The following is a 19,843-nucleotide window of genomic DNA, read 5'->3' as shown; positions in this document are numbered from 1 at the left end:
AGCCTGGCCAATGTGGTGAAACCCTATCTCTACTAAAAATACAAAAATTAGCTAGGTGTGGTGGCGCACACCTGTAATCCCAGCTACTCGGGAGGCTGAGGCAGGAGAATTGCTCCAACCCAGGAGGAGAGGTTACAGTGAGTCAAGATTGCACCACTGCACTCTAGCCTGGGTGACAGAGTGAGACTCCGTTTCAAAACAAAAGACAAAAAACTTAGATAAAATTTACATATCAAAAAATTCACCATTTAAAAATGTATAATTCCGTTGTTTTTAGTGTATTCACATACTATTCACATTTACTTCAGATAGTGGCAAAGTACAATAATCATCACAATCTAATTCCAGGACATTTCTTTTTTTTTTTTTTTCTTTTTTTTTTTTTTTTGAGATAGAGTCTCACTCTGTTGCCCAGGCTGGAGTGCAGTGGCACAATCTTGGCTCATTGCAACCTCTGCCTCCTGGGTTCAAGTGATTCTCCTGCCTCAGCCTCCTGAGTAGCTGGGACTACAGATGCACACCATCATGCCTGGCTAATTTTTGTATTTTTAGTAGAAATGGGGTTTCACTATGTTGGCCAGGCTGGTCTTAATATTTTTTTTCAGTTTTTTTTTTTTTTGAGACGGAGTCTCCCTCTGTTGCCCAGGCTGGAGTGCAGTGTCGCGATCTTGGCTGACTGCAGCCTCTGCCTCCTGGGTTCAAGTGATTCTCCTGCCTCACTCTCCTGAGTAGCTGGGACAACAGGCATGCACCACCAGACCCAGCTAATTTTTTTGCATCTTTAGTAGTGGCGGGGTTTCACTATGTTAGCCAGGCTGCTCTTGAACTCCTGACCTCAAGTGATCTGCCTGCCTTAGCCTCTCAAAGTGTTGGGATTACAGGCATGAGCCACCACTCCCTGGCCTATGTATTTACTTACTTATTTATTTATTTTTTGGGATGGAGTCTTGCTCTGCTGCCCAGGCTGTGGTGCAGTGGCATGATCTCAGCTCACTGCAGCCTCTGCCTCCTAGGTTCAAGCAATTCTCCTGCCTCAGCCTCCCGAGTAGCTGGGATTACAGGCACATGTCACCACGCCCGTTTTTTTTTTTTTTTTGAGATGGAGTTTCACTCTTGTTGCCCAGGCCGGAATGAAATGCCGCAATCTCGGCTCACTACAACCTCCACCTTTCGGGTTCAGGCGATCTCCTGCCTCAGCCTCCTGAGTAGCTGGGATTACAGGCGAGCACCACCATGCCTGGCTAATTTTGTATTTTTAGTAGAGACGGGGTTTCTCCATGTTGGTCAGACTGGTCTTGAACTCTTGACCTCAGGTGATCTGCCTGTCTTGGCCTCCTGAAGTGCTGAGATTACAGGTGTGAGCCACCACGCCCAGCCCACAGTTTTGTATTTTTAGTAGAGACAGGGTTTCACCATGTTGGTCAGGCTGGTCTTGAACTCCAGACCTCAGGTGATCCACCTGGCTCGGCCTCCCAATGTGTTGGGATTACAGGCATGAGCCACTGCACCCGGCCTACCTTTTTTATTATAGCCATACCTGTAAATGTAAACTGATATTTCAACGTGATTTATATTTGAGTTACTTTTGTTCTTTTTCTTTTCTTTTTTTGAGACTGGGTCTCACTCTGTCACCCAAGCTAGAGTGCAGTGGCATTGTCATGGCTCACTGCAGCCTCTACCTCCTAGGCTCAAGTGATCCTCCTACCTCAGCCTTCTGAGTAGTGGGGATTACAGGCATGAGCCACCTCCCCTGGCCTATATTTGCATTTCTGTAATAGGTAATGATGTTGGACATCTTTTCCTGTGCTTATTGTCTACTTGCATGTCTTCTTTGGAGCAATAACAATGTTTATTCAAACCTTTGCCCATTTTTTCCCCCTTTCCTATGGTGCTGACTTTGCCTGTTTAAAAATTTGGCTTATTTGTTTAGCCTGGCATGGTGGTGGGCACCTGTAGTCCCAGCTACTCAGGAGGCTGAGGCAAGAGAATCGCTTGAACCTGGGAGGCAGAGGCTGCAGTGAGCAGAGATAGTGCCACTGCACGCCAGTCTGGGCGACAGAGTGAGACTCTGTTTCAAAAAAAAAAAAAAAAAATAGCTTATTTGTCTTTCTAGTCATTGAATTATAAGAGTTCTTTATATGTTTGGAATACTAGACCCTCAATCAGATATATTGTTTGCAAATATTACTCCCATCCCAGACCTGCGTCGGGATGTTGTCTTCACTTTTTTAATGGTGACTTTTGGCTACAAATGTTTTTAATTTTGATGTTCAATGTATCCATTTTTTTGTTTGCTTGTGCTTTTAGTATCATATCTAAGAAACTGTTGCCTAATCCTAGGACATAAAGATTTACACTTGCGTTTCTTTCTAAGAGTTATGCCCATCCATTTTTACATGTACCCAGTGGCACAGATTTAGGACCATACCCTATTGACTGTTACATACCCTTGTATTGCTACACATATCTACAGCTACATCTCTAACATAACCCTGTTCATGCATAGATCCACTTACCAGTACATGTACCCATCCTCACATTCACATCTACACGTCACCATATGCAATACCTTATACTTACTGGCTTATATGTGTACGTGTCCCAACATTCTCCTTCCAAGTCCCACACATGTTGACCCATGACCATGCCGGGACCCATCTCTATAGGGACCCACCTCTTCCCACATCACCCCAACCCCTACCACTCCTGACCACATTGCGCCTCCCCAGGCAGGAATTTGAGTCAGAGCGGAAGCCAGACCTGCGTCGGGATGTTTACCTCCAAGACATTCACTGCGTCTCCTCCCTGTGCAAGGCCTATTTCAGAGAACTGCCGGATCCCCTGCTCACTTACCGGCTCTATGACAAGTTTGCCGTGAGTTGAGAGGCGGAGGGGTGGAAGACAGGGTTCAGGGGTGGACAGTCTGGTTTTGACATCCCAGGTGTGCCACATACCAGCCAGAGTCCTAGCGATCCTGAACGACAGAGACCACAGAAAAACTTACTGGGGAAAAGACCCCTTCTCCCCAAATCTCCTAGCCCCTACTACCTTTGTCCTCCCCCATCCCTTTTCTCTTCACTCTCCCTCTGCTATGTCCTTCTTTCTCCTAAGGCCTGCAGATTGCACACAGCACAGCGGTGAGACTTGGGGAGGTAGAGGTCAGATTGTTGTAGCTGGAAGGGCCTTGGAAAGCGCGTAGACCAGAGCTTCCCTACACTTAAGAGAATGAGAATACTTTTTAGAAGTAAAATTTTTTTCAAGGATGCCTCTCCATTCACTCTAATTATGTGTTGAACATCTTTGGATTATTTTATTTTATTTATTATATTATATTTTATTTTATTTTATTTATTTTATTTTATTTTATTTTTATATTTTAAGATGGAATCTCACTCTGTTGCCCAGGCTGGACTATAGTGGTGCAATCTCGGCTCACTGCAACCTCTGCCTCCCAGGTTCAAGTGATTCTCTTGCCTCAGCCTCCTGAGTAGCTGGAAAGCCCGCCACAATGCCTGGCTAATTTTCTGTATTTTTGGTAGAGACAGGGTTTCACCATGTTGGTCAGGCTGGTCTTGAATCCCTGACATCAAGTGATTCGCCCACCTCAGCCTCCCAAACTGTTGGGATTACAGGCATGAGCCCCTGCGCCCAGCCTGTTTTTTGTTTTTTGAGACAGGATCTCCTTTGGTCACCCAGGCTGGAGTGCAGTGGTGTGATCACAGCTCACAGCAACCTCAATCTCCCAGGCTCAAGTGATCCTCCTACCTCAGCCTCCTGAGTAGATGGGACTACAGGCGTGCACCACCATGCCTGGCTGATTTTTAAAATTTTTAGTAGAGACAAGGTCTTGCTGTGTTGCCCAGGCTGGTCTCAAGCTCCTAAGCTTAAGAAATCCTCCCAACTCAGCTTCCAAAGTGCTGGGGTTACAGGTGTAGCCACTGTGCCCAGCCTGAACATCTTTTAAATGCGAAAACACATGAAAAATATGCTATTTTGAATTGAGTAACACTTTAAAAATAAGTTGCACTTTATTGAGTACAACAGCACTGAGAGACCCTAAATCCTAGCAGCACACTGCTCAGTCCACACCGACTAGGGTGGGGTGGGGGACAGCTCTCCTGGACACACTGAAACAACTCTGTTGTCCCTGGGGCACCCACAGGGTGGCACCACTGAAGTATCCCAGTACCAGAGCTCTACGGATGGACGGTAAGGCAGCGAGTTGCCAAGTTCACAAAAGCTATTAAGTGGCATAACCAAAATTCAGCTGCCATCTTCGTGGACCCCAAATTCTGAGCTCTCTCTACCAAGTCAGTGCACCGCAGATGATGTAGGATGGGGTAGCAACAGAGTCCAGTGCACATTGTTCCTGAGAACTTGGTTAGGAGCTCTGGGGAGTAAGCAGGGCATTGCTGGGTCACTGATTTCTGCTTCTTGCACTCTTCTCAATCAGGAGGCTGTAGGAGTGCAATTGGAACCTGAGCGCTTGGTCAAGATCCTAGAAGTGCTTCGAGAACTCCCTGTCCCAAACTACAGGTATGTGGCACTCCATATCTGCCCAGCAACCTGAGACAACTCATTCACTCGCTGCCTGGAGCCTTAACTGGGTCCTACTGGCTCCCAGGTCCCAGCCCTAATGCCTGCCCTGCGCATTCCCTGTGTGATCCCTGTCCCCGCTTTCTGCAGGACCCTGGAGTTCCTCATGAGGCACTTGGTGCACATGGCCTCATTCAGTGCCCAGACCAACATGCATGCTCGCAACCTGGCCATTGTGTGGGCTCCCAACCTGCTGAGGTAGGTGCCTGTGTGAGCAGTGTATGGGGATCCTGTGAGACACTGGCCTCTGGGAGGCTGCTCCCAGGATGAGGTGTGACTGTGTGGGTACACTGGAGAAGGGTGAGGGGCTCACGAAGCCCAGTGAGAAAAGAAGGTTCAAGATCATGTTGGGTTGGATGGGCCCCATCCATTTTAGTCCCTTCTCTGCGATCAAATAAAGTCCCTAAAAGGCAGGACTTTTGTGTTTTCCTACAGTGTGTCACTGAGCTCAGGGACTGGAACATAATAGTTCCATGTCAATTTTTTTGTTTGTTTTTGAGACACAGTCTTGCTCTGTCGCCCAGGCTGGAGAGCAGTGGCGCGATCTCAACTCACTGCAAACTCCGCTTCCTGGGTTCAAGTGATTCTCGTGCCTCAGCCTCCTGAGTAGCTGGGATTACAGGCATGAGTCACCATGCCTGGCTAATTTTTGTATTTTTAGTAGAGAGAAGGGGTTTCACCATGTTGGTCAGGCTGATCTTGAACTGCTGACCTCAGGTGATCCACCCACCTCCTCCCTGTGCAAGTGCTAGGATTACAGGTGTGAGCCACTGTGCCCCGCCTCATGCCAAATGTTTGTTGAGCAAAACGTCTTGCAGTCTGTTGGCTGCGCTCACTGTGCATATCACTCACTGTGGTCCAAGATAGACTATGAGAAGTCCTGTAATTCATTATAAAATCATTATAAACTAGACACCCTGGTGTGCAAAGGAAATAGAGATTAATCCTGAGGAGGGTGTCCAAGAAGGCTTCCTTCCTGGAAGTCTTCAAGTGGCATCTGAGAATTGGAAGAATTATGCATACAGTTTAAGAGGTAGAGATGGGGTTAAGGTCATTCGAGAGAGAGAATAAGGTATTTTCAGGGAGAATCTGGATTAGGAAGTTTGGTGGGGCTGAGGGGGAGAATAACTCCACATCTCCACAGGTCTAAGGACATAGAGGCCTCAGGCTTCAATGGGACAGCAGCCTTCATGGAGGTGCGAGTACAATCCATCGTCGTGGAGTTCATCCTCACACACGTGGACCAGCTCTTTGGGGGTGCTGCCCTCTCTGGTCAGTGTCCTTCCTGCCCTCCACATATCCCACTGTTTGGGGAGTCAAGTCAGTTACAGACAGCCTTGAAGATCACCTAGTTCAGCTGAGTCTCATACAGGGATGTTGGTAGTGGCTACATGGAGAGAACCCTGGGGAGATAATTGCGCAGTCAGGACTTGAGAAGACCTCTTCTGCTGTCAGTCCAGGGCATGGCTTGACCTCTGAGTCACCATCCTGGCTCCCAAGGCTAGTGATGGCTCATACCCACCCCCAGCCCACCAGGCCAACGTCCTGGGATCTCCCAGCCCTCTTTGTCCATGAGGGCACTCTTTTGAGGTGATGGACATGGAGGCACTGTCTTTAGGGGCTTCTGAATGTATCCCTAACCTGGTAGTTGGTGAGGGGTGAGGAAGGATTGGGTGCCTGAGGTCCCTCTCTTGGCTCTGTTCCTGGCTGGCCAATTCCTTTCCTTTTCCCAGGTGGTGAGGTGGAGAGTGGATGGCGATCGCTTCCAGGGACCCGCGCATCAGGCAGCCCCGAGGACTTTATGCCCAGGCCCCTGCCTTATCACCTGCCTAGCATCCTGCAGGCTGGCGATGGACCCCCCCAGATGCGGCCCTACCATACTATCATTGAGATTGCAGAGCACAAGTAAGGCCTCCTTCCTGGGCCTTCCTCCCCTGCACTGACCATCGTGTTCCAACCTCCAATTATGCCCCTCCATTCTTTGTAGGAGGAAGGGGTCTTTGAAGGTCAGGAAGTGGAGGTCTATCTTCAATTTAGGTCGCTCTGGCCATGAGACTAAGCGTAAACTTCCACGGGGGGCTGAGGACAGGGGTAAGTCTGGGGAGATGGGGGGAGCTCTGCTGAGAGTGCACAAGGCCCTGGCTCTACCCACATCCCTGTCTTACAGAGGATAAATCCAACAAGGGGACACTGAGGCCAGCCAAAAGCATGGACTCACTGAGTGCTGCAGCTGGGGCCAGTGATGGTGAGTATAGGGGTGCATTTCTGCATGTGTATGTGTGTGTGCTATGTGACCAGCATGGGCTTGTGTGTGCATGTGTACGTGCAGCCAACTGTGTTCAATAATTTCAAAAAATATTTAATGAGTGCCTATTATATACCAGCCGCATTGTAAACGTAGCTGAATGCTACGGTGAGCTCATTGTCTAATCTATGAGTTTGTTGATGAGTGTTCATGTGGGAAGGGACAGCATGGGCGTGGTGGTGGTGGTGCTGGGTGGGGGTGGTGGTGGTGGTGGTGGTGGTGGTGGTGGTGGTGGTGGTGGTGGTGGTGATGGCCAGTGACTGTATCTGCAGGGAAGGAAGGGAGTTCCCTAGGTATGTGAAGGTGAGGTGATCTTTGACCTACTGGCTGGGTGAAAAGTTTGCAGTAGTGATCAAAAGAAGCTGGGCCTAGTGCCTTCCAGGCTGTCGTTGCTTTCAGGCTTGAGAAAGCAGAGAGCATTCTCCAGAGCCTTCTTGAGATGTCTAGGCCCCTTGGAGCTTAGGCCATTGCCTACCTGGCCCTCTTTTTCCTCCACAGAGCCAGAGGGGCTGGTGGGGCCCAGTAGCCCCCGGCCAAGCCCATTGCTGCCTGAGAGCTTGGAGAACGATTCTATAGAGGCAGCAGAGGGTGAACAGGAGCCTGAGGCAGAAGCATTGGGTGGCACAAACTCTGAACCAGGCACACCACGAGCTGGGCGGTCAGCCATCCGGGCTGGGGGCAGCAGCCGTGCAGAGCGCTGTGCTGGTGTCCACATCTCAGACCCCTACAATGTCAACCTCCCGCTACACATCACCTCTATCCTCAATGTGCCCCCGAACATCATCTCTAACGTTTCCTTGGCCAGACTCACCCGTGGCCTTGAGTGCCCTGCTCTACAGCACCGGCCAAGCCCTGCCTCTGGCCCTGGCCCTGGCCCTGGCCTTGGCCCTGGCCCCCCAGGTGAGGACCCATTGATTGACCAAGACTGGGAAAGGGGACTAGAACTCTAGGCTGAAGCTCTGATGCTGGGAGATCCACCCTAGGAAGGGCAGAGGCCTCAGCCCTTGGGCTTTGGGGTGGTTACCTTCAGCTGCCTCCCCAGACTCACGATTAAGGAAATCCAGTAATATTATGAGGCTATGTGAAATCTATGGAGAGATCTCTAGCAGCCCTCAGAACACTGATGTACCCAAGAATAGGGGCCTGTGTCAGAAACATACAGCAGGGATTACTAAGGACAAATGTGGGAATATATAATAGATGGATGGGTAATAATAATAGTAACATCAATACTATCAGCTAACATTTATCAAGAGTTTATTAAGTACCGGCCGGGCGCTGTGGCTCATGCCTATAATCCCAGCACTTTGGGAGGCCTAGGCGGGCAGATCACCTGAGGTCAGGAGTTCAAGACCAGCCTGCCCAACATGGGGAAACCCCATCTCTACTAAAAATACAAAAAATTGGCCAGGTGTGGTGGCAGGTGCCTGTGGTCCCAGCTCCTTGGGAGGCTGAGGCAGGAGAATCGCTTGAACCCAGGAGGCAGAGGCTGCAGTGAGCCGAGATCACGCCACTGCACTCCAGCCTGGGCGACAAGAGCAAAACTCTGTCTCAAATTAAAAAAAAAAAAAAAAGAGTTTATTAAGTACCGAGTGCTAGGCCGCGCATGGTGGCTCACACCTGCAATTCCAACACTTTGGGAGGCTGAGGAGGGTGGATCACTGGAGGTCAGGAGTTCGAGACCAGCCTGGTCAACATGGTGAAACCTGGTCTCTACTAAAAAAATACAAAAATAATTAGCCAGGCGTGCGTGGTGAGGCATGCCTGTAATCCCAGAGACTCAGGAGGCTGAGGCAGGAGAATTGGTTGAACCCAGGAGGTGGAGGTTGCAGTGAGCTGAGATTGCGCCACTGCACTCCAGCCTGGGAGACATAGTAAGACTCCGTCTCAAAAAAAAAAAAAAAAAAAAAGGTCCAAGTGCTGTGATTGCAGGAATTAGCTTGTTTCGTTTCCTTATAATCTTATGACATAGGTATTGTTAGCTTTATGTTACAGCAGTGGAAACTGAGACTTAGGTTAATCAATTTGCAATTGATTTAGGCAGAAGTAGCAGAGCTAGGATCGGATCCTTGCTCTGACTCCAGTTCCTGAAGTGTCACTCATGAGAAGTCCTGAGGCAGGATAGGATAGTAGGTAAGAACATGGGCTATAAAGTAGACTTGGGTTCAAGTTTTGGCTGTACTGCTTATTGGTTACATGACCTTAGACAAATTGCTTAATCTCTCTGAGCCTCAGTTTCCTCATATGTAAAATGAGGACAATACCTCACATAATAGTTTGGAGGAAAAAATGACAATGCATTGTAAAACGTATAGCACAGTGCTTGGCACCTGGTAGGGTCTCAATTAAGGTAGCAAGCCAATAACTAGGGACACTGGTCTGAAAGGATCAGTCATGCAGAGTAGCAATGCTGGGAGTGCGGGCCCCTGCTATATCAATGCTAGGAGGACTCACACTGAAAAGGGTCAGGGCTTGACCTTTGTATTACTGGGACTACTTCTCCCCCAACAGATGAAAAGTTGGAAGCAAGTCCAGCCTCAAGTCCCCTGGCAGACTCAGGCCCAGACGACTTGGCTCCTGCCCTGGAGGACTCCCTGTCCCAGGAGGTGCAGGACTCCTTCTCCTTCCTAGAGGACTCAAGCAGCTCAGAACCTGAGTGGGTGGGGGCAGAGGATGGGGAGGTGGCCCAGGCAGAAGCAGCAGGAGCAGCCTTCTCCCCTGGGGAGGACGACCCTGGGATGGGCTACCCGGAGGAGCTCCTGGGAGTTGGGCCTCAGGTAAGGAGAGCCGTGTTGGGTTTGGGGGTGGCATGGAGTCAAGGGTGGACACGGCCTCCTGGTCCTGAGTCACAATGCTGTGCCTACAGGTGGAGGAGTTCTCTGTGGAGCCACCCCTGGATGACCTGTCTCTGGATGAGGCACAGTTTGTCTTGGCCCCCAGCTGCTGTTCCCTGGACTCTGCTGGCCCCAGGCCTGAAGTTGAGGAGGAAAATGGGGAGGAACTTTTCCTGAGTGCCTATGATGACCTAAGTCCCCTTCTGGGACCTAAACCCCCAATCTGGGAGAGTTCAGGGAGTCTGGAGGGAGAGGCAGCAGGATGTGGAAGGCAGGCTCTGGGACAGGCTGGGGAAGAGCAAGCATGCTGGGAAGTTGGCAAGGACAAGCAGGCTGAGCCTGGAGGCAGGCTAGACATCAGGGAAGTGGCAGAGGGAAGTCCAGAGACTAAGGTAGAGGCTGGAAAGGCCAGTGAGGATAGAGGGGAGGCTGGGGGAAGCCAAGAGACAAAAGTCAGATTGAGAGAAGGGAGTAGGGAAGAGACAGAGGCCAAGGAAGAGAAGTCCAAAGGTCAGAAGAAGGCTGACAGTATGGAGGCTAAAGGTGTGGAGGAACCAGGAGGAGAGGAGTATACAGACGAGAAGGAAGAAGAAATTGAGAGAGAAGAGGCCGAACAAAGAGAGGAAGCCCAGGTAGAAGCTGGAAGGGACCTAGAGCAAGGGGCCCAGGAAGATCAAGTTGCTGAGGAGAAATGGGAAGTTGTACACAAACAAGAGGCCGAGGGAGTCAGAGAGGATGAGGACAAAGGACAGAAGGAGAAGGGGTACCATGAAGCAAGAAAAGACCAAGGAGATGGTGAAGACAGCAGAAGCCCAGAAGCAGCAACTGAAGGAGGAGCAGGGGAGGTCAGCAAGGAACGGGAGAGTGGGGATGGAGAGGCTGAGGGAGACCAGAGGGCTGGAGGGGAATATTTAGAAGAGGACACCCTCTCTGAAGGTTCAGGTGTAGAGTCCCTGGAGGTTGACTGTGCCAAAGAGGGCAATCCTCACTCTTCTGAGATGGAAGAGGTAGCCTCACAGCCACCCCAGCCAGAGGAGATGGAGCCTGAGGGGCAGCCCAGTCCAGACGGCTGTCTATGCCCCTGTTCCCTTGGCTTGGGTGGCGTGGGCATGCGTCTAGCTTCCACTCTGGTTCAGGTCCAACAGGTCCGCTCTGTGCCTGTGGTGCCCCCCAAGCCACAGTTTGCCAAGATGCCCAGTGCAATGTGTAGCAAGATTCATGTGGCACCTGCAAATCCAAGCCCGAGGCCTGGCCGGCTTGATGGGACTCCTGGAGAAAGGGCTTGGGGGTCCCGAGCTTCTCGATCCTCTTGGAGGAATGGGGGTAGTCTTTCCTTTGATGCTGCTGTGGCCCTAGCCCGGGACCGCCAAAGGACTGAGGCTCAAGGAGTTCGGCGAACCCAGACCTGTACTGAGGGTGGGGATTACTGCCTCATCCCCAGAACCTCCCCTTGTAGCATGATCTCTGCCCATTCTCCTCGGCCCCTTAGCTGCCTGGAGCTCCCATCTGAAGGTGCAGAAGGGTCTGGATCCCGGAGTCGTCTTAGTCTGCCCCCTAGAGAACCCCAGGTTCCTGACCCCCTGTTGTCCTCTCAGCGCAGATCGTATGCATTTGAAACACAGGCTAACCCTGGGAAAGGTGAGGGACTGTGATTAGGACCACAGCCCTGGGCAAAGGGGACCAGTAAGTTATCTTGAATCTTCGGGGTTCCTGACTAGCTGTCTCTTCTGCAGCATGAGCAGCTGTAGTGCCCAACTCTATAGGCTGTGGCCCTCCAGCTTCTCTCTTTGACTGTGGGAGGCACTGCCTTGGTTGGTTTACCTGAACTTGTCTCAAGACACAAAGCACTTATCTCTTAGGAGATTCCCAAGAAAGTCAACAAGATCTTGTTCCCAGGGAGTGGGTCATTGGCCAAAGGGAGCACAAAGTAGGTAGAAAACTTAAAACAGTTTGTTAAAGTGAAGACTGGAGAAATTCCTCCCTTCCTCTGAGCTGTGAATCTCTCTTCATGAAAGCCAAAGGTAGAGACAGGGACGACAGGACCAGGTTAGGGCCTTCCACACACAAACACTTCTAGAGTTGCCCATTCCTGTTCTGTTCTTGGACGCTTAGATATCTCCTGTCCCTTTTAAATCCAGATTAAGAGAAACGTCCAGGAAGAGCTCTTTGAAGCCCTCAGTATTTGTTGGAGGGACTAGACTCCTCTCCAGCTCCCCACCCTCTGCCTCCAGTCACCATGTGCAAGAGAGGTCCTGTACAGATCTCTCTGGGCTCTCCTTTTTCCTTTAGAATAACTTCTTCCTATTTCAGGAAAGGGAAATGGTGTCTCTCAGGCCCTGGGACTGCTTTTCCAGCCAGGCTGGGGCCATAGGTCCCACTCTAGTGAAGGTCAATGTCTCAGAATAAAAGCTGTATTTTAACACATAGTGTGGATTTTCATTATTCTTATTAAAGTCTTTGGTGATAGGTATTATATCTTCACATATTTGGCAAAACATTCTTTTTCTTCTTGTCGTTTGGGTGCTCTTCCTCAGTTGTTGTCATGGAGACTAGTGGCTAGAAACTAGAGCTAGGTTCATGGTGGTCAGGAAATAAGGAAGAGAAACTTGTATTTACATAATGCTCATTATGTGCCAGGAACTGGACTAAGTATCCTGTGCTCATAAAATCTATGTCCTTGATTTTATTTAATCCACATAATTCTGGAAGGTTGGTGCTAGTATCTCCAGTTTATAGATGAGGAAACTAAGGCTCAATTAAGTCAAAATGTTTGCCAAAGGTCTCAGAGGTAAGAAGCGGCAGAGATGCGTTTGAAACCTGGATCTGCCTGGCCCCCAAGCTTGAATTCTTCCCATTATACCACACTACTCCAAATCCATTCAGGGTAGGTCTTGATTGAGAAGAATGGGAATCAAGATTCCTGTCACAGAAGGTTTGAGCCTTTAGAACACTAGAAGCTTTGGGTCTTTGGGTGAGTGACTGCTGACGCGAATAACAAGGAACATACCCAATTCTATGCATGCCCTGATAGGTCGTAATCTCTAGCAGGTAACCTTTCAAAAAGACGCCCTGAGCCAAGATGGCCTCCCAAATGGCCCTTGTTAAAGATGGCGCCTCCGTCGGACGTCCCTTCCTTGATCTCAGCTGGATTCTGTTTTTTCCTGGAATGAAAAAATGCCCTGCCAAGCACTAAGATATTAGTACAAGTTAGTCGTCTCTTTCCCGTTCTTGTCGGAAGTGGCCAGGCCTTCAGCTACATTTTCCAAGACACGGCTTCTCTCCGGCTTCACAGAAAACCCACAAACATCAGCTCTCATCAAAATGGAGTGGGCGGAAGTGGGGCCGCTCTGAGTTTGAGTTTATGGGCGGGGCGAGAGCGATACTTCCGCCCCTCACCAACATGGCCGCGGGCTGGAAGTGCGCATGAGCAGCTGTCTATGGAGATTACCTAGGTCGGGAGAGGGAGAACACAGTTGGAGAAAATCGGCAGCTGAGACGGCCTTGGCCGGTGAGTGTAGGACCGGGCAGAAGTCTGGAAACTGGGTGGACTGGCAAGGCAGGGCAGCTTTGATTTTGTTTCCGTTTTTCAGGTTAGAGAACACTGCTGGGGAGGAAGTCTTTGTTTTGGGGGAGGGGGCTGTGCTGGTTCTTTATCTCTTACCCTGCTTTGTGGGCCAAACTCTCTCCTTTCCCCAGAGCGCGAGCGCCCCAGCCCTCCTGCGCTGTCCCGCTGCGCGCCGCAGCCGCCGGCACCGGGCGCTTGAGCTCCCTACTCCCCGAGGCCCTTTCCTGCCTCCTCCGTGGAGCAGCTGGGGCGCGGGGCTAGACTGCGGGGCTGTGGGGTCACGGCGCAGGCTCCCGGGCTCGCGCCTGGCGGGCGCTCAGCTCCGTAAGCGTCTAATGGTTGGTGAGCCTGCAGGGAGACGCCTCATTCTAAGGCAAGGTCTAGGCGCCTGACTTCTTTCGGGAGTTGATTTTTCTTCCCTTTGTGTCCAGACTTAGCAAGGGCTCTTACTGGGCCCTTCTGGCCTGAGCGTGCACACCACAACGTCCCATCCCTGTTTCCGTGTCACCGATCCCTAATGCCTAGGAAATGCTTCCGGATGTCCAACTAAGATTTGAATAAGTACCCTGACCCCGTTGCTGGGTGGCCTCAGAGACTGCCCCGGCTGACAGCTGTGGCCAATAGAGATGCCTCCTGTGCCGGGCCCTCTATTTCATTGCCTTCCCCTGCAGTCAGCGCGGCAAGCTTCGCAGAGCATTTCCTCTTCAGGTTTGAAGATGGAAATGTAGGTGGTCCCAGAACACTAGTGCTACTTCCCCTTATCGACTGGGATCTCCTTGCAGCGTTACTTCCTCCGGACGGTTTCACTTTCAGTTCCTTTTTCAATTTTCCTCGGACGCGGTCTTTCCGAGGCTTATCCACTGAAAATTTTCCTTGGATAGGAAAGGTTTGGAGGACCTTATGGGTAGAGAATTTCTAAAAATCTTGCTCCTTTTGTGTTGGGATTATCTTATTGCTTTGTACTGTGTAACTGTTTCTTTCTGGAGGCATGTCTGCCCAGCTCTTTGTTTTTCCTGCCCTCTGGCTGGGTGTCAGGGTCCTCAGGCAGAGCTTGTAGATGGATTCTTCCCCCTTTGTCTCTTCTTCAGAACCCTGTTTTTTTTTTGTTTTTTTTTTTACCCCTTCTTGCTCAGGCTTAGTTGATTTGGAGTTGTCATAGCAACATTTTAGCAACAGTGTAACAGTGTTGTTCTACAGGAAGGCTTGATGAATAAAATAGAGGGTGCTTGAAGAGGATCCACTTGGGCTTTAGGGTTTCTAACAGATTATATAAATCTGGATACCCCAAAACAAGAGTCCTGTCAGTAGAATGGGGCCCAAATGCCAAGTCTAGTCTTTGTGGTCAGGGACATTCTTCCAGTGGTAGTGGGCTTCATATTTCCTCTTCCTAGGTTTGAAAACAGAAATGTCTTGGTGGACAATATGTGGCTGAGAAACTGGAAGAAGCATCAGTGTCCATGACACTGTATTTTTTGATGGTGGGGCCAATACATGGCCCTTCCTGATTCCCATGAAGCTGCCGTCATGGCAGGTCATAATAGCTTTAATGATCCGTTTAGAAATGTGTTGTTGGCTGGGTGCGGTGGCTCATGCCTGTAATCCCAGCACTTTGGGAGGCCGAGGCAGGCGGATCACCTGAGGTCAGGAGTTCCACACCAGCCTGGCCAACATGGTAAAACCCCGTCTCTACTGAAAATACAAAAATTAGCCAGGCATGGTGGTGGGTGCCTATAAGCTATTCGGGAGGCTGAGGCAGGAGAATCACTTGAACCCAGGAGATGGAGGTTGTAAGCCGAGATCGTGCCACTGCACTCCAGCCTGGGTGACAGAGCAAGACTCTGTCTCAAAAAAAAAAGAAAAGAAATGCGTTGTTTCGGCCAGGTGTGGTGGCTCACACCTGTAATCCCAGCACTTTGGGAGGCCGAGGTGGACAGATCACGAGGTCAGGAGTTCGAGACCAGCTGGGCCAACATGGTGAAACCCCGTCTCTACTAAAAATACAAAAATTAGCCAGGTGTGGTGGTGTGCACCTGTAATCCCAGCTACTCAGGAGGCTGAGGCAGGAGAATCACTTGAACCTGGGAGGCAGAGGTTGCAGTGAGCTGAGATCACACCACTGCACTCCAGCCTGGGTGACAGAGCGAGACTCTGTCTCAAAAAAAAAAAAAAAGTGTTGTTTCTGTCTTCCAGTATAATTATCCCCTCTCCACCAGGAGTTGGAGTGATAATGGAGGGATGAGGAACACTATTTTTAGCGTTGCTTTTTCAATCACTGTAGGCCAGTCCTCAACATCAGTATGGAGAAGGCTGATTGTCCCCTGCAGATGACTGGGTTATTTTCCTGGCTATGTGTTCATGGAACTTAAGTTCTAGAACCAGAGATACCGTTCTGTTTCCTAGACTCACTGCAAACTTCATGATTTCTACCAGGACTTAGCACTCAGGCCTGTGAATCAGGAGATACAAAGACCTCCAAAAAAGGACCAGTTCCTCGGATGTGCCCCCTCACAGAGAGATGAAGGGGTGAGTGAAGAAGAGGTAGGGTCTGGGATGAAAGATGGGTGGCCTGGAAGAATGCAAAATGGCCAAGAGCACTGCCTCTGGAGTCAGGCAGACCTGGATTCAGGTTCTACTCTATCACTTACTGTGTGATTTGGTTTCTCCATGTATAAAATGGAAGTAGTGCTATCTATCTCATGGTACTATTTTTAGTATTAAATAAAAGTACATGTGATGTACTTAGTTTAGTGCTTATGTACATAGTAAACAGTAAACACTAGTTGTTATTCTAACCTAACCCAGCTTCTGTTGGGAATGCCAGTGAGTTTGCAGCCATATGTTACTGGGCCAGTGAGCTTCTCATTGACTTCTCATGCTCTTCCTTTTGTCCTTTCACCACAAACAGGCAGCAGAAAACAGCTGAAACGGAAGAGGGGACAGTGCAGATTCAGGAAGGTGAGTGCTAGAAACAGAACCAAGACTAAGAACCCATCATGGCCTCCCTTCCTTCCCCACCAGACCATCTCCTGTGCATCCTCCTCCTTCCGTGACTTGCAAATGGAACGGGGGGGAGAAAGGCAGTTAACTCACAGACTTTTCCTTTGTTCTTTTAATTCAGGTGCAGTGGCTACTGGGGAAGACCCAACCAGTGTGGCTATTGCCAGCATCCAGTCAGCTGCCACCTTCCCTGACCCCAACGTCAAGTACGTCTTCCGAACTGAGAATGGGGGCCAGGTAAGGGAGGGGGCCAGGTGGCTGCAGGTGTTATTTGGGGTTGGGATTGAGGGAGGTAATTGAACATGTCTTGGGGAGACCTGGCTTGGAGGATGAGTTGAAAGAGTGGACTGTTGCAGGGGAGGGGGGTGCTAATACTGGAGTAGAGACTGGCGTGTGGTTAGATGTATGCTGAAACCTCTGTTTGGGGAAAGAAGGGAGAATGGCTGAATCCATGTCTCTGAAGGACTTTGTTTTTGGGCCCTATCCAAGGGAAGCTTTATGAGGGGCCCTAGGATTCCCAACACTTAATCTTTTCTTCTCTCTTCCCCTCCCTCTGCCTTCCTCTACACTTCTAGGTGATGTACAGGGTGATCCAGGTGTCTGAAGGGCAGCTGGATGGCCAAACTGAGGGAAGTGGCGCCATCAGTGGCTACCCTGCCACTCAATCCATGACCCAGGTACAGGGTATGGGCTGGGGAGGTGACTAGAGTTCTGAGAAGTAAGATGAAGACATGAATCAGTAGGATGGGGGTGAAGCTAGGAACAGTGAGGCATCTAAGGCTGCCTTGTCCCAAAGCACTAGGCTCTCCTTTTCTGGATGTTTCTCTCTCTCTCTCTCTCTCTCTCTCTCTCTCTCTCCACTCTACCTCCCACCCCAAGGGATAGAAGCTGCAGAGTGATATAGTGGGAAGAAGTTTTTGACTGTTACCAGAATCAGTTCTCTTGCTCCCCTTCCCAGGCGGTGATCCAGGGTGCTTTCACCAGTGATGATGCAGTTGACACAGAGGGGACAGCTGCTGAGACGCACTATACTTACTTCCCCAGCACGGCAGTGGGAGATGGGGCAGGGGGTACCACATCGGGGAGTACAGCTGCTGTTGTTACTACCCAGGGCTCAGAGGCACTGCTGGGGCAGGCGACCCCTCCTGGCACTGGTGAGATATTGCATGAAGATGCTGGCTGAAAGGGCTAGAATAGGCTGTGGGACATGACTAGTAGGCAGTGAGCCTTCACTCATGACTCTTAGTGATCATTAAGATTTGTGCAGGCAGTGAGTCTGGGGCTGCTCTTCTATTAGCATGTTCTTTTTAGAGGAGGGGCCCAGGGTCTTCACCTCAGGGCTTGGTGAGGTTCCTACCCATGTCCTGACAGAACCTACCCTGCATCTTCACAGGTCAATTCTTTGTGATGATGTCACCACAAGAAGTACTGCAGGGAGGAAGCCAGCGCTCAATTGCCCCTAGGACTCACCCTTATTCCCCGTGAGTGACCCTTGTTTCTTCTCAGATTCCATAAGTGGCTTTTTTGTGTTTTTTTTGTTGTTTTTTGACACAGAGTCCTGCTCTGTCACTCAGGCTGGAGTGCAGTGGCATGATCTCAGCTCACTGCAACCTCTGCCTCCAGAGTTCAAGTGTTTCTCATGCCTCAGCCTCCCGAGTAGCTGGAACTACAGAGATGTACGACCACCCCTGGTGGCTAATTTTTGTATCTTTAGTAGAGACAGGGTTTCACCATGTTGGCCAGGCTGGTCTTGAACTCCTGACCTCAAGTGATCCGCCTGCCTCGGCCTCCCAAAGTGTTGGGATTACGGGTGTGAGACACCACACCCAGCTACCATAAGTGGTCCTAATACCTGCTAAATCTTGTATAATTCCTTAACCCCAAACTTCAATCATGTATTTTATCTTCTTACTCTGGCCACCTTGGGCTCTGTTGTCAGGAAGTCAGAAGCTCCCCGGACGACTCGGGATGAGAAACGCAGGGCTCAGCATAATGAAGGTAGGTATGATCTGGGTGGAGCTAGAAGCTGTCTGGTGTGATCTCAGCATTGATGTCTGAGGGGAGGAGGGATTAGGTAATTTTACCCCGGGACTTGTGGCGAGTTTTCACTGAGTCACCTTGTCCTCCACTTTGCCCCACAGTGGAGCGCCGCCGCCGAGACAAGATCAACAACTGGATCGTGCAGCTCTCCAAGATAATTCCAGACTGCTCTATGGAGAGCACCAAGTCTGGCCAGGTCATGGAAAGACCCTGGTAGTGGGCAGGATGCCTGAATTCTGTCTCCTGGTATTGTTTCCAGAAATGGTAGAGAGAGGGGCACACATGACAGTAGTCTTATCTCTCCCTGAGGTTCCTGTATCCCTGGGAGATATTATACCACCTTCCTTAGAGGAAAATGAGGCCCAAAGTGTGAACCTACTTTTGGAAAGCAAGCTGGGTATCTGAAATCCTAGTCCTCATTTTTTGACCTTATCTTGCAGAGTAAAGGTGGGATTCTATCCAAAGCTTGTGATTATATCCAGGAGCTTCGGCAGAGTAACCACCGCTTGTCTGAAGAACTGCAGGGACTTGACCAACTGCAGCTGGACAATGACGTGCTTCGACAACAGGTCAGACTTTTAGCCCCAGTGCAGCCCTTCTCAGTTCTGCTAGCCACTGACCCAGTTTGACACCCTCTACTTTGTTCTCCATGGAGAGGGCTTCATCTTTTCCCCCTCACCAGTGGATGTCTGAATACATTCAGGGGCTTAGAAGTGCCAACTTTACTACCCATTCCCTTTACTGCCTCCTTCCCATGTCAGGTGGAAGATCTTAAAAACAAGAATCTGCTGCTTCGAGCTCAGTTGCGGCACCACGGATTAGAGGTCGTCATCAAGAATGACAGCAACTAACTATGGGGATTCAGGGGCTTTGGGCCCAAGAACTGCAGATAGCCCAGGAGCAACAGCCTAATCCTGTGCCCCTTTCCTTCACTGCCCACTTCTGGCATGGGACAGGGGGAAGTTCAGAAGGTGTGTCCTTGAACTGAGGCCCTGTGATATGGCATCCTGCAGTGGTGTGAAACACACAATGTGGACGTGCACTGACAGCCTTGCCCACCCCCACCATGCAGCCCCTGGGCCCTTGTGCTCCTCTTGCACAATGCATGTGCTGTCTCCATGCTGGATACTGGACACACTAAACTGGGGGGCTTGTCCTGTGCTTGCTTAGAGTGCCCAGCAGAGGTCTGCTGACAGGTGATGCTCTGGCTTGCCCCAGGACTCTGGCACTTCCATTGGTTCTTCCTTTCCCTGGAGCTGAGGTTTAGATGTGCACCCTGCGGCTCAAGGGAGCAAGCTTACACAAGAAGTGGGGGAAGGATGTTTAGCAGTGGCTGGTGCCCATGAAGAGGAGATTGGCCAGCAAGAAGCTGAGGCCTATGCAGACATCTCTGGAGCCAGAGAGAACAACAGGCAGGGGCCCACTTGGGGCCTTCCCCCTTGTGGGGGTTGTTTTTTTTTTTCTTTTCTTTTTTTTTTTTTTTTAAGATAAAATTGTTCAAAGCCA

At 50.2% G+C, this 19,843-nt stretch overlaps 2 protein-coding genes and 1 long non-coding RNA gene across 17 annotated transcripts in view; 2 read left to right on the top strand and 1 right to left on the bottom strand.

The window, feature by feature from the left end:
- ARHGAP30 (Rho GTPase activating protein 30) overlaps positions 1 to 12,159 on the top strand; it is a 23,263-nt gene extending 11,104 nt beyond the window's left edge. For 3 of the 11 annotated variants that reach the window (XM_063627020.1, XM_063627026.1, XM_063627027.1), the window contains 10 exons: positions 2,730 to 2,874; positions 4,454 to 4,536; positions 4,687 to 4,794; positions 5,741 to 5,868; positions 6,330 to 6,501; positions 6,584 to 6,687; positions 6,764 to 6,841; positions 7,400 to 7,801; positions 9,413 to 9,507; positions 9,768 to 12,159. In XM_063627020.1, the coding sequence (XP_063483090.1) occupies positions 2,730 to 2,874; positions 4,454 to 4,536; positions 4,687 to 4,794; positions 5,741 to 5,868; positions 6,330 to 6,501; positions 6,584 to 6,687; positions 6,764 to 6,841; positions 7,400 to 7,801; positions 9,413 to 9,507; positions 9,768 to 11,387 (2,935 nt within the window). In that variant the 3' untranslated portion in view covers positions 11,388 to 12,159. Of the gene's footprint in view, positions 1 to 2,729; positions 2,875 to 4,453; positions 4,537 to 4,686; positions 4,795 to 5,740; positions 5,869 to 6,329; positions 6,502 to 6,583; positions 6,688 to 6,763; positions 6,842 to 7,399; positions 7,802 to 9,412; positions 9,679 to 9,767 lie in introns of all 11 variants that reach the window. The other 8 variants (XM_063627019.1, XM_063627022.1, XM_063627023.1 and 5 more) reach the window with 6 other exon arrangements.
- On the bottom strand, positions 12,133 to 12,853 carry LOC134734489 (uncharacterized). Its single transcript, XR_010117610.1, has 2 exons — positions 12,743 to 12,853; positions 12,133 to 12,304 (listed from the first exon to the last, which is right to left on the bottom strand). It is a non-coding gene; the product is annotated as an uncharacterized lncRNA (long non-coding RNA).
- USF1 (upstream transcription factor 1) lies at positions 12,252 to 19,843 on the top strand. Of its 5 annotated transcripts, none has more exons than XM_063627112.1 (11): positions 12,252 to 13,243; positions 15,731 to 15,823; positions 16,206 to 16,255; positions 16,419 to 16,534; positions 16,873 to 16,974; positions 17,256 to 17,451; positions 17,691 to 17,778; positions 18,237 to 18,295; positions 18,439 to 18,533; positions 18,778 to 18,906; positions 19,099 to 19,843. In XM_063627112.1, the coding sequence occupies exons 2-11, from the start codon at positions 15,816 to 15,818 to the stop codon at positions 19,186 to 19,188; spliced, it is 933 nt and encodes a 310-aa protein (XP_063483182.1). In that variant the 5' UTR covers positions 12,252 to 13,243; positions 15,731 to 15,815; the 3' UTR covers positions 19,189 to 19,843. The 5 variants fall into 5 exon arrangements, with proteins under 5 accessions (XP_063483182.1, XP_063483183.1, XP_063483184.1 ...); XM_063627113.1 differs by having other exon boundaries at positions 13,128 to 13,243; positions 15,701 to 15,823; XM_063627114.1 differs by lacking the exon at positions 12,252 to 13,243 and adding an exon at positions 14,018 to 14,186.

This window comes from Symphalangus syndactylus, chromosome 12 (assembly GCF_028878055.3).
Source record: "Symphalangus syndactylus isolate Jambi chromosome 12, NHGRI_mSymSyn1-v2.1_pri, whole genome shotgun sequence".
Lineage (NCBI taxonomy): Eukaryota > Metazoa > Chordata > Mammalia > Primates > Hylobatidae > Symphalangus > Symphalangus syndactylus.
This window is presented reverse-complemented; position numbering and strand designations above follow the sequence as displayed.